Genomic DNA, 13787 nt, shown 5'->3' on the forward strand with positions numbered 1-13787 from the left:
ATGGTGAGAGGAAGTCCATCTAACCTAGCCTGGTTCCAGATTGGTTTGTGTGTTCTTAGTGTGACAATGGTAAGACAACGCAAACAATAAGACAACGCAAACATCTACAAGCCTACAATCCTTCTAAAATGGCTGTGTTAATGTTGGTGGAGCCCATGGGATGAACTGAGAAAGCAGTATGGCTTATGTATGTATGGGAGCTCATCTCTTGTACTTGCATGCGCACAAGGTTGTTTTTGAGTGGAACTGCGTGCTTGGGGTTGCAATGACCAATCGATTCTAGCCAGCTGCAAAGTCACAGGACGTGAGTGCTCCTAGGGCTCCCCCCCCCCCAAAAAAAATATCCCCCCAAAAGTGTACAGACTTTAATAACTGGAGAACAAAGTCACAATGTAACAAAGGTGCTTTATTGTAGTGGAAGGAAATATGTTGTAGAGTCAAGACACAAAAATACACACATTTTCACAAAGTTACACATTTATGTACAGTACATATCAGTATATTAACAAAAGTAAAACTGGAGGAGATATATCCAAAATACCTGCAGATTCAGATTGTGATTATTTACATAGCTTTTATGTAGATACACTAGAGGAGTATCTACCTTCATTAATAGCTTTTCAGGTAAAATATCTTTCCTTCTGTACTCTAAACAGTACTACTCAACCTAGCAGTTGTACATTATAGTTTGTGTACATTCAAAGTGAAAAGTGAGATATCATGTCAGAAAAAGGTCCTTAAACGTAGGACTCCTTGGCGTAAGAATACTCCTGGAACACGGGCTGGCTGCACCTCCGTGACACAGCCTCATGGTGTGACATGGTCTCATGGCGTGCTCTCGACACAGACTCAGACATCGCTCGCTGGCGGAACCCGCCGGAATGTTGTTGGACTGCTGTGACATCATCACTGTCTGTCCCCTGAGAGAAGCAGTCTGTGTATTGATTGACGGTACAGGAGTACATGAAGTTTGCGTTCATAGAGGCTGGGCGGGAATTCCTGCTAAGAGTGGCGGCTGCGGCTTTGACAGTCATGGAGCCGTAATGTGACAGGGTGAGCTGAGCCACACTCTGGACTGCCTGCTCGTACGAGGGGGGCTGCGATGGGAGTCTGCTATCCACCTGCTGGAAGGGCTCCATGGCAGACAGGGGATACTTCTGTCTGAGAGGGGCCTCGGCCTCACTCTGGGAGTCCTCCTGGAGGGTTCCACAGGGGAAAGGTTTCTCCTTCTGGATGTGGCCTTTCTTCAGACTGATTCGGGCGAAGGTTCCCAGGCTCTTGGTCGTCATCGGGGCTTTGCTGTTCATCTTCATGGACTGGGTGCGTCGCTTGGCCACTTCCACCGTGTCTGCCCTCGGATGTTTTGACTGGGCCCTGCGTGGGCAGCCCGGGGAGGCCAGCGGCGAGCTGGTAAACACAGAGCCCTCCGATGCGTTGGAGGTGGTGCTCTCCAGGGAACAGGTGGACGAGCATGACGGATGGCTGCCACCGAGTTTGAGAAGGGACAGCGTAGCAGCAGGCCTGGTAGCGGCACCATGCCCCGGGAGCAGGAAGGAGTCATTAGAGATCTGCTTTTTGAGTGGCTGCTCCTCAAAGTCCCGGGCCTCCACGGAGAAGTCATCATGGCTACGGGCCAGGTTCCTTTTCTCATTAGAGGGGAAGATGATTGGCTCTGAGCAGCGGCGGTTAAAGGGCGTCTTGTTGGTGAAGGTGTGGAAGCTGGCGTTGGTAGGGCAGGAGGGGACAGTGCCACGTTCCATCCCGCACGCGGAGAGGAGAGATGAGGACGAGCTGCCACTTTCCCCCTCTCCCTGCATGGACCCCATGCTGTCCCCCTCAGAGTCCGGGTCGGTGCTGTCATACGCAGAGTCGTGCCGCTGTGAAGACACAGATTCTGAGGAGAAAGAGGCAGAACGTTGATCAGTTGCGGTGTATGATTCCTATTCCCATTGTTCTACTTTGAAATGTGTTCCCAGAAATCTGTGTTCACAGAATGTTCTAATTTTCTGTGAAACAATGTGTAGCACTGCAAAGAGTGGTGCCTAAAGCAGCCCAGTTCTCTTACCTGAGCTATCTTCATCGGGATCCCCCAAAAGGCTCAGGATGTCTTGTCCAAAGATCTCACTGCAATGCTCTATCAGGAACCTTGTCAGCTTTACCACCTAAAGGAAACATCACAAAAAACATAAAAGGTCAACATTACTTAGAAAGAGGGTTGGCATCTCCTTTCACTGAACAACTCAGTCCTTAATCAGTGCAGACTACTGTAGGGTAAAGTTCTTGCGAAACCACAGGCCTATACACAGACACACAAAACACATACACACACACTGTGGTTTTCAGTGCATGAAAACCACATTGGCAGCTTCAAGAGTCCAGTCAGAACCGTATTCTCACCTTGTCCACGGTCTGCACGTCTAAGGACATGTCGTCCTTCCGCAGCAGAGTGGGAGCGATGCACACCGCCAAATTATTGGCGTCCATCATGTTGTGCCTGCTCTTTGTGATGTGGTGGAACACACACAGAAGGTTCCGCAGCAGCAGGATGTTAGGCCCTGGTAGCTTGTCAACCACCCTGAGAGGAGGAGGGAAGAGAGAAGGGAGGAGAGAAAGAACAGGAAGAAAATGTAGATCAGTTTGCCGCTCTTTTTAAAAACTATTATTTTAAGCTTCTCTTTTTGAGAGGGGAATTCAACGAAAAAAGAGAAGTGCCTTGTCTGAAATATACACATTGAGGGGAGAGACACTACTTCCTCTTTATCTGAATCTCTGAAAAACTCCATTCAAAATCCCCTGAATATATGCTTTGCCACACCTACAGCAGCAATGGAAAAGTTCAGGGATTTTTGTATTCAACCGAACGCCTATATTAGTCTTAAATTAGCATAGCTTACAGTTTTGTAGGTCACCAATGGGGGTGACTGGACAGGTGGTATAGTAGCTATAGTAGCTAGTGCTAATGCCACATTTAGCATAGAATTAAGTTGGTCCTAGTAGTGGCTAGCTAATGCTACTTTTAGCCTAGCATCAGCTCGTTAGTGTTTGGTAGCTTACCTCTTGAGCCGCAAGCCGCTCTGGTGGACATCCTCAATCTCCAGGGTCTTCATCCAGGTCTCAAACAGCTCCGACACTAGCAGGCGTCCCGGGAGCTCGTTCAGAAAACACTGTAATTAGGAGGGAAGGTGTTGGAGGTTATAACACAATGGAAGACTGCTGATAAGTAGTGAGAGTGTCCAACGGACGGATGGAGGGACAGATGAGTGAACAGATGGATGACTCTTTACCTTGAGTAGACCCACCAGGAGAACCACGGGCAGGGCATCCATCTCCACCTCCGTCCCACTGTTGAGCTGCTCCCTGATGACCTTCAGGGTCTTACTGTTGCATGTCGTCCTGAACACCCCCTCTGTGGAGGGGCCTTTCTTCCACAGAAGCACCAATATCTCCTGGTGGGGAGAGAGAAGAACAAGCAGAGGTCAGACCAGGCTGAGAAAAGGCATGAACAAATCAAACAACCTGGTGTGTGTGTGTGTGTGTGTGTGTGTGTGTGTGTGTGTGTGTGTGTGTGTGTGTGTGTGTGTGTTCTGTGGGGGGGACGGCAGGGTCAGAGTGAGACAGGAGGTTGGTGCATTGTGCGTGTTCATCAGCTGGAACATCACATGTAAATCAAATCAATGGTTGGGTTGCAGACAGGCAGGTTCTTAGCAACCATTATCAAATGCTTTGTTAACTGCACTTATTAGTGACAATTTAATGACCCGATTAATCAAGTGCCCTAATCAATAAATCACTTCATAAACTGAACTACCATAATGATTCCTAGTGATTCCTAACTTTTGAATTGACATGCACCTCATTCTACCAAGGTGTTTAGTTAAAAGGATTTATTTATTTTAGCGGACGCTACCTAGTGGACACTTGGTAGAATGAGGTGCGGGTCAAATCAACTGCTCTCACTACAACTCATTATGGCAGTTCATTATGGCAGTTCAGTTCATGAATTGAAAGTGTTATGTTATATCGCACAATCAATAAAATCTTTCTCACTCAATGCCCAGAGCCACACACCTTGTCCAAATGATGACAATCTAACATACAAAGATATTACAGAACCAAGATAGTTATGGTAAAGTGACGTACTGTGATGGGCTTGGGAAGCATCCCATCCTCTGGGCAGATCTTGGAGAGAGGCTGTCCAAACAGTTGGCTCTTGGAGTCTGTGTCTGGACAGGAGGACATGCTGTTGAGGGTGGAACTCCTCTTCAATTTCCTCAAGATGCTGATGCTTCTCTTACTGTTGCTGCACTTTTCTGTTATGAAAGAAGCCAAAGGATTAGAGAACTTGAGTAGGTATAGATGTAGTGTGCAGTATTGGGCACAGTATACAGTAATGCTAACTGATACCATGACATTGTTTTTCAGCGATGTTCAAACTCACCAATGGGCTGCGTTGCTTTTGCATTACACAACTCCCTGGGCAGTGTGGGGATCTTTGTGCCGCCCTGGAAACACAAAACAGGAGATGTTGTCATGAGAATGTGTGAGGAACGTGTGGCAGGGGAGGGAGGGGAGGAGCCTCTGCTCTATGCCCCTAAACCACACCCCCTGTGTCTGCACGCCCGTTTACAGGTGAGGGTGCAGGGTTGTAAGAGTGTTACTCGCCCACACTCCCTCCATCACAAACAATTTACCCCTCAGAATTTACCCCCCCAGAAACCCCCCTCAAAAACACCCACCACTTTCACACCAATATGTACTCAAGATCAACACAAGGTTCTCCATTTGAACGAAACAACACAAACCCTCCAAAAAGCATCATCACAGTATCAATCAACTGTTACAATGAATACACTTGTGTTATGTAAGTGCTTATTATCTGAGCTACAGATTGCAGTAGTTCAAATTCCCCCATCAAACCTAAAAATAAACTTTATATTTTCCCCCTGAGGTCTAGGGAAACCAAAGGTGTTTCCAGAACAATTGACACATGGATGAGAAGCAGAAGTGGGGTCTGTACGGTACTTACATCAAGGGGAAACTCGATAAACGGGTCCATGCCACTTCCTGTTAGAGTTTTAGCCTTAAACACAGAGAGAGAGAGAGAGAGAGAGAGAGAATTATCTATAATGCAGATTAAAGTTGTTGAAGATAAAGTCGACTCCTTCCAGAAGCAATTATACTATTTCGGTAAAGATCAATGTATGCTCATTCTAATTCTATATGTACATGGTGTCAAACAAAGGCCTATATATGTCTGAATGACCATAGATCATTTTTTGACGTGATGCAATGTGTGTCTGCATTGAGTGCCTTTCTAAGAATGTCCGATACTCCGTCCTTAATGATAATGGCCATTTCTAGAGGTTATATTCTTAATGATAATGGCCCTTTCTAGAGGTTATATCCTTAATGATAATGGCCATTTCTAGAGGTTATATCCTTACTGATAATGGCCATTTCTAGAGGTTATATCCTTACTGATAATGGCCATTTCTAGAGGTTATATCCTTACTGATAATGGCCCTTTCTAGAGGTTATATCCTTACTGATAATGGCCCTTTCTAGAGGTTATATCCTTACTGATAATGACCCTTTCTAGAGGTTACAGTATATTCCTCTTCAGAGCCATCAAAGCCCATCAACATGAGAGCAATAGATGGAATAAGAGTGAATATTATGAATTGGCAACACACTGATATCTTGAACTCAATAGCCGAGCAATACAACGGAATCTCGATATCAATGACCGACTGCAGACAGGAAAATGCAGATCCATCTTTTCTACAGTATCTGCCATCACCCCCTTTAGTAAGGAGAATCTGAGTAAGGTATCAGGGAATAGGTCTACATACGACACAGTATGTGCTATGGTAATAAATCACACAGCTCTTCTCTGTTTCAGCTGTTCTAATTGCTGTTGCTGTATATTTAGCACACTGGAGAGTAAGCTAAAGCTTCACCACTTATAGGGCATATAGGGCACCCTGTTCCCTATAGTTTTTGCAGTGTACTGTATACCGAATAGGGTTCCATTTGGGACGGGACCCTAAGTGAGAAACTTACTGTGATACTGTTGCTCAGCACCTTCATCAGAACACCTGGGAGGGGTGTGATAGAACCTGCCCTCTCTGTTGCTGCTTTTATTTTCCTGGACACATTAAAAGACATACATACAAATATTAATATTTGATTGATCTCAAGTAAATCCCTAGTTATTCTGGTGAGCCATAATGGAGAAAGATGGATAGAGACTAGTCCCTGTTTAGAGGGGTGGGGGGGGGGTGGGGGGGGTCAAAAAGATGGTCAAATGGATATTGTCAATATGATAAAAATCTTTATTATTATTTATGAGTAAACATTTCTGAGTGATTATGAGTGAAAAGGATGATTACCACTAATAATTGGATGACAGATTATTTTTAACCATATACTATAAGTTGTGATATCATGAAGAATGGTAATATTAACTAAAATACAGTTCCTATCTCCATCACATATGTCTTTATAATACCTTTCAATATTAATTCTACACATAGCCCAATAGTAATTAATATAATAATATATGCCATTTAGGAGACGCTTTTATCTAAAGAGACTTACAGTCAAGCGTGCATACATTTTACATCTTATACTGTAATTGAATGACATAGACAGTACAGTCCCATTGATACTACAAGTAACTACAAATACATTGATAGATCCCAAAATCTTTCTATAATACGTAAGCAGAGACCCCAAAAAATAAAAGAGTTATTATAAATAATTGTATAGTATAACCCAGTATCCAGGTTAGCCATTTACGGCACAATCAAGTGACATTTACAGTATCTATAGAGTTAATAGTGTTGTATTTTAGTTAGTTATTTAATTATTTATGTGTTTTTTGTCTATGAATTGTATGTGCAGGGCTCCCTTGCGAAAGAGACCTTGGTCTCAATGGTGACTCCCTGTTTAAATAAAGGTCCAATAAAAACTAACAAATTAGTAGTGCTTACCTGTGAAGAGTATCCAACCAGCGTTCTTTCACCTCAGGCAAGCTGCAGGCAAAATAACAGCGTGGCGTGAGTTACTAATCCACAGTGGAAGAGGAACAAACCAAACACACGGACAGACAGACTAACAGACTGAAGAGACACAGCACGCCCTCTGGCTCTTTTAACTACAGCCCGTTGGAAACTCTAACTCAGTCATGGGGACAGGAAGCAGCGTCATGGCGGCCCCCGACCAAAGACACCACTTCCTCTTGGGTTGGGGCTGCTGCTGTCATCGCCATGTGGAAAGAGACACACGTGGAGACTAACCCTCAATCACCTGTATAGATGATAGGAATACCTTTATTTGTAAAAGGGGATCACTTCACTCTGGGGAAGCCTGGATGTCTGAGTGAGGCCTTTAGAAGTTCTGTTTTCTTTTGGTGTCTTTGTTTTCCTTCACCTTTGGCCTACACTAGGGAGTACATTAGGGCCCACATTAGGGCCTACACTAGGGAGTACATTAGGGCCCACATTAGGGCCTACACTAGGGCCCACACTAGGGCCCACACTAGGGCCCACATTAGGGCCTACACTAGGGCCCACACTAGGGCCCACACTAGGGCCCACATCAGGGCTCACATCAGGGCCTACATTAGGGCCTACATTAGGGCCTACACTAGGGCCCACACTAGGGCCTACATCAGGGCCCACACTAGGGCCCACACTAGGGCCTACATCAGGGCCTACACTAGGGCCCACATCAGGGCCTACACTAGGGCCCACACTAGGGCCTACATCAGGGCTACAGTAGGGACCATACTTTTGGATTACTGTAAAAGAGGCTTTTACATACACTTTCCCAAAAGACCAGCTCATGTACAGTTGGTGCTTACTGGTAAACAGTAGGCTGATGAACTGGTGAACCCCAGACTCTAGTCAACAACGGTCACACTTATTTGACTAGTTTGTATGACAAGAAACTGTGGGAGTGTATGACTCAGACTAAAATAACATGACTAAATTACCCATATCTACACCAACAAGGGATAGCTATCATTCCTGATCAAAACAGGCTCTGATTGTTATTTAATAACTTTTCAATCCCCTTCAATTTTGTTCCATTCAATGTTATGTCTGTTTGTCTCCATTTGTGACTATGCAATTTCCAAGCTCTATGTTTATTTGAAAGACCCAGGTTTCCTGATAAAGTCCATTGCTGTAAAGCCTCTGACATGTGACCCGAGGTCTGATGGTCAGCTTCACACTTCCTGTTTCACCAGCCATTATCTTGTGTTGGTGTAGATTTGTCTAACTTCCCTGTTTCATTCCAGACCTTATGGAAAGCATCTCTGAAGAAACTCAATATGTTTTTAGGTCAATCCAAGGATACTGGATTTTTGTGCTGTTTGTGCACAGTATATCTTCCAGGAAAACCAAATGGGTCAAACTTAACTTAAAGGAACTGTTCATATGATTCTTGAATTTGAACTTATGGATGATAGAGTTGATTCCATTATCCTCATATTGTAATAGTTGTACTTTGAAATGCCATCAAGCTGAATGTACTGCTCAGTAGTGGCTCATTGTGTAGTTTTCTAACCTTAAAACTTTGGGAGTTCAGAGAATTAGTCATTGTTAGTCATCATGTAATGTCAGTAGTGAGAAAAAACAGAGAAACATCACTTGTTATTTGTTATGTCTATGTTGAGAACGATGAGTGAGAAATCTTTTAAAAGAGACGTGTTTCCATCTGAGAATGTGCCTGCGTGTGTGTGTGTGTGTGTGTGTGGTGTGTGTGGTGTGTGTGGTGTGTGTGTGTGTGTGTGTGTGTGCCTGTCTGCATATGCGTCTGTGTGTGTATGCACATGTATGAGTATGAGTTGGCACTCATGTATGGACACGGAGGATGGCTGCTGCTCACCAGAAGGACACCACACAAACAGCGAGTGTCCAGGCCAAAACGAGGGAGGTCTTGAGGTCGATCTCTCCCCGTCCTCCCTCTTCCTCCTCGGGCTCGTCCTCAAAGCCATAAAGCCACAGATCCTCCAGACTCACCCTGTGCTTCAGACGGTAGCTAGCACTGGATCTAAATGAGAGAGAGAGAGACAGAGAGAGAGACAGAAGGGGAAGCTTAGGTGGCCATGGTGGTATATGAAGGCTAGTAGGCCTGACTAGGACTGCATCTCTGCTCATCAGGACTAGATAACTCCACTTCTCTATCCAATGGTTTCTATAGGTACTAATGTATACCTCATTATTTTCATCTAGTCGTCTGTCTGTCTGTCTGTCTGTCTGTCTGTCTGTCTGTCTGTCTGTCTGTCTGCTCGTGAGGAGGAAGGCACGCTCTCATGGCCTAGGTCACCATGTTTTATTTGCTACGACATTAAAATTGTCACCTTGTCACGTGTGGATCCACAGACCCACGCATTTACTGTAAGACTGGTCGTGGGAACATTTTGTGATTTCGTGTAGAGCCTAAAATCAAAGTGTTCCAGTAATCAGGGTCCATTCAGGCAACGGAAATAGAATGAAAAATGTCCGCATCCAAAATGGCACCCTAGTTCCTCCCTATGAGCTTAGCTCTGGTCAAAGTACTGTAGTGCACTATAGAGAGAAAAAAGGTGCCATTTGGGAAGCAGAATCGATGGAAGGTGGGAAGGGGGAGAGAGAGATGGGAGGAAGAGAGGAAGGAAATTGAGGTTGCATAATTATACTGGTTAGTGAGGAAATCTACACACAATACCTCATAATGACAAAGTGAAAATGTGTTTTTATACATTTTAGAAAAATGTATTGAAAATGAAATGCAGAAAAATCTAATTTACATAAGTATTCACACTCCTGAGTAAATACATGTTAGAATCACCTTTGGAAGCAATTACAGCTGTGAGTCTTTCTGGGTAAGTCTCTAAGAGCTTTCCACACCTGGATTTTACAATATTTGCACATGGTTATTTTTAAAATTCTTCAAGCTCTGTCAAGTTGGTTGTTGATAATTGCTAGACAGCCATTTTCAGGTCTTGCCATAGATTTTCAAGCTGATTTAAGTCAAAACTGTAAGTAGCCACTCAGGAACATTAGATGTCAGGGAGGAGGTCAGTGACCTGGAGTGTGATGCCGGAACAACAACCTCTCCCTCAACTTCAGTAAGACCAAGGAGCTGATCGTGGACTAGATGAAACAGGGGGACGAGCACACCTCCATCTACATTGACAGGATGCAGCGGAGGAGGTAGACAGCTTCAAGTTCCTCAGTGTCAAAATCACTAAAGACTTAAAATGGTCCTAACACACGCACAGCCGAAGGCTCGACAGTGCCTCTTCCCCCTCAAGAGGTTGAAAAAGTTAGGCATGGGCCCTCAAATCTTACAAAAAGTTCTACAACTGTACTATTGAGAGCATTTTGACTGGCTGCATCACTGCCTGGTATGGCAATAGAACCGCCCTCAATCGCATGGCGCTAGAGAGGGTGGTGCGGATAGCCCAGTACATCACTAGGGCCAAGCTCCCTGCCATCCAGGACCTCTATATCAGACGGTGTGATAGGAAGGCCCGGAAAATTGTTAAAGACTTCTCTCTGCTTCCGAACGGCAAGTGGTACCGGTGCATCAAGTCTGGCACCAACAGGCTTTTGAACAGCTTCTAAAACCAAGCAATAAGACTGCTAAATAGCTGACTTAATAGCTATACGGACTATCCGAGTTAACCTTGTATCCTTATTGACCTTTTATTTTTTCACACTCACAGGGCCCCACACACTCACAGGGCCCTACACACTCACAGGGCCCTACACACTCACAGGGTCCTACACACTCACAGGGCCCTACACACTCACAGGGCCCTACACACTCACAGGGCCCTACACACTCCCAGGGCCATACACACTCACAGGGCCCTACACACTCACAGGGTCCTACACACTCACAGGGCCCTACACACTCACAGGGCCCTACACACTCACAGGGCCCTACACACTCACAGGGCCCTACACACTCACAGGGCCCTACACACTCACACTATCATCTGCTCACTCACACCTAACACGCACATACATTTATACTGACTCCACGCACACCCACTTACATACAAGCTGCTGCTATGTTTATCTCATATCCCGATTCCTAGTCACTTTACTCCTATACATATCTACCTCTATCACTCCAGTATCCCTGCACATTGTACATATGGTATTGGAATTGACCCTGTGTAGGGCACGCATACTTAATGTTTTCTTCAAATTTCAGGACATAAAGTTCATTGCTTTGCCACATTGTTTGCAGTTTTACTTCAGTGCCTTGTTGCAAACAAGACGTATGTTTTAGAATATTTCTGTGCTGTTACACTAACTTCACCTTTCAGACTCCCCTACTGTAAACCGTCCTGCTACGCTGTTACACTAACTTCACCTTTCAGACTCCCCTACTGTAAACCGTCCTGCTATGCTGCTACACTAACTTCACCTTTCAGACTCTGCTACTATACACCTCCATAAATGTAATTTCTTTGCCACATTTTTTGCAGTTTTACTTTAGTTCCTTATTGCAAACAGGATGCATGTTTTGGAATATTTTTATTCTGAACTGGCTTCTTGCTTTCACTTTGTCATTTAGATAAGTATTGTGGAGTAACTACAATGTTGTTGATCCATCCTCTGTTTTCTCCTATCACAGCCATTAAACTCTTTAACTGTTTTAAAGTCACCATTGGCCTCATGGTGAAATCCCTGAGCAGTTTCCTTCCTCTCCAGCAACTGAGTTAGGAGAGACGCCTATATCTTTGTAGTGACTGGGTGTATTGACACAACATTCAATGTCAGTTTTAAAAATAAAAAAAAATTCTACCAATCAGAGCCCTTCTTTGCAAGGCATTGGAAAACCTCCATGGTCTTTGCGGTTGAATCTGTTGGATTGTCACGCCCTGACCTTAGAGATCCTTTTAATTCTCTATTTTGGTTAGGTCAGGTTGTGACTAGGGTGGGCAATCTAGTTTTCCTATTTCTTTGTTTGGCCTGGTATGGTTCCAAATCAGAGGCAGCTGTCTATCGTTGTCTCTGATTGGGGATCATACTTAGGCAGACTTTTTTCCACCTTTAGTTTGTGGGATCTTGATTTTGTATAGTTGCTGTGTAGCCTGCAGAACTTTATGTTCGTGTTGTATTTTGTTGTTTTTTCAGTGTTCATTTGAATAAAAGAAAGATGTTCGCCTACCACGCTGCACCTTGGTCTCCTCATTCCAACGACGAACGTGACATGGAAATTCACTGCTCAACTGAGGGCCCTTGCAGATAATTGTATGTGTGGGGTACAGAGCTGAGCTAGTCATTCAAAAAGAATGTTCAATGCTATTGTTGCACACAGAGTGAGTTCCATGCAACTTACTATGTGACTTTTTAAGCACATTTTTACTCCTGAACTTATTTAGGCTTGCCATAACAAAGGGTTTGAATACTTGACTGAAGACATTTCAGCTTTTAATTTTAATTAACTAGTAACACTTTCTAAAAACATAATTCCACATTGACATTATGGGTTATTGTTTGTAGATCAGTGACACAAAATCTCAATTTAATACATTTTAAATTCCTGGCTGTAACAGAATACTTTCTGAAGGCACTGTATTCAGAAGAAGACATCTGCATTAGTCACAAATGTACTGAGCCTCTCGTGGTGCCTCTGCTGGAAAAGAGGGTAGCAAAGTACAGTAGAGTGACATGAAGACCTGCCTACACAATGGACCAGAGCGATTGATTCAACTCCCACTTGAGACCCGAAAAATGCCTTCACTTTTTCCGTTGAAACAGAGAACATTCTGAATATTTTATCTTGGTTAGCATCAAGTTTTACATTAGCTGAATCTAAATTTAGATTACACTCATCTACTTTCATAATGTATTGTTTAACCTACGAGCTTACTACTGTCAATATCTTATAAGAGAAACTCTGACTTAAATGTGCACTGTCTATTTTTCTTTAAATGTAGTGGGGTAAAACTTCAGAGGTAGAGATGTCAAACATTATCTTAGATATTTATATCACATTGAAAAAGGAGAAGACAGATGAAGAGAAAATGAAAGTTCCTCCAGTCATATCCATTTCCTGTTTGGGCTAATATCACTCTTAGAGGAAATCACCCTGCTTTCTGCTTTGTATTTAGACAGCCAACAATGACTTTACTGTTTACTATAATAGAGAAGCTGCTAGGAAAGAGAATTCCCCGGACTCCCCGACCATATACCCTCCTGCTGCGCTGTTACACCAACTTAACCTTTCAGATTCCCCTACTGTAAACCCTCCTGCTGCACTGTTACACCAACTTCACCTTTCAGACTCCCCTACTGTAAACCCTCCTGCTGCACTGTTACACCAACTTCACCTTTCAGACTCCCCTACTGTAAACCCTCCTGCTATGCTGTTACAATAACTTCACCTTTCAGACTCCCCTACTGTAAACCCTCCTGCTGCACTGTTACACTAACTTCACCTTTCAGACTCCCCTACTGTAAACCCTCCTGCTGCACTGTTACACTAACTTCACCTTTCAGACTCCCCTACTGTAAACCCTCCTGCTGCACTGTTACACTAACTTCACCTTTCAGACTCCCCTACTGTAAACCCTCCTACTACACTGTTACACTAACTTCACCTTTCAGACTCCCCTATTGTAAACCGTCCTGCTATGCTGTTACAATAACTTCACCTTTCAGACTCCCCTACTGTAAACCCTCCTACTACACTGTTACACTAACTTCACCTTTCAGACTCCCCTACTGTAAGCCCTCCTACTACACTGTTACACTAACTTCACCTTTCAGACT

The 13787-nt window shown here is 44.0% G+C and overlaps 1 protein-coding gene across 1 annotated transcript; it reads right to left on the reverse strand.

Moving 5' to 3' along the window:
• Nucleotides 1–385: 385 nt before the first annotated feature.
• tagapb (T cell activation RhoGTPase activating protein b) lies at nucleotides 386–7140 on the reverse strand. Its single transcript, XM_055873131.1, has 10 exons — nucleotides 6996–7140; nucleotides 6064–6148; nucleotides 5027–5080; nucleotides 4439–4502; nucleotides 4141–4310; nucleotides 3285–3446; nucleotides 3055–3164; nucleotides 2398–2575; nucleotides 2066–2162; nucleotides 386–1894 (listed from the first exon to the last, which is right to left on the reverse strand). Exons 2-10 carry the CDS (start codon nucleotides 6088–6090, stop codon nucleotides 738–740), a joined length of 2019 nt encoding a protein of 672 aa, XP_055729106.1. The 5' UTR covers nucleotides 6091–6148; nucleotides 6996–7140; the 3' UTR covers nucleotides 386–737.
• Between the last annotated feature and the right edge of the window lie 6647 nt (nucleotides 7141–13787).

Source organism: Salvelinus fontinalis, chromosome 20, assembly GCF_029448725.1.
Source record: "Salvelinus fontinalis isolate EN_2023a chromosome 20, ASM2944872v1, whole genome shotgun sequence".
NCBI lineage: Eukaryota > Metazoa > Chordata > Actinopteri > Salmoniformes > Salmonidae > Salvelinus > Salvelinus fontinalis.

What these genes read in the sequence shown, in the direction of transcription:
- tagapb (XM_055873131.1), bottom strand. Translation starts at nt 6,090, where the DNA reads ATGAAGGTGCTGAGCAACAGTATCACA. An exon ending in TTATCGAGTTTCCCCTTGAT is followed by an intron (nt 4,503 to 5,026) that starts GTAAGTACCGTA and finishes TTGTGTTTCCAG; the next exon opens with GGCGGCACAAAGATCCCCAC. An exon ending in TGCTTCCCAAGCCCATCACA is followed by an intron (nt 3,447 to 4,140) that starts GTACGTCACTTT and finishes TCTCCCCACCAG; the next exon opens with GAGATATTGGTGCTTCTGTG.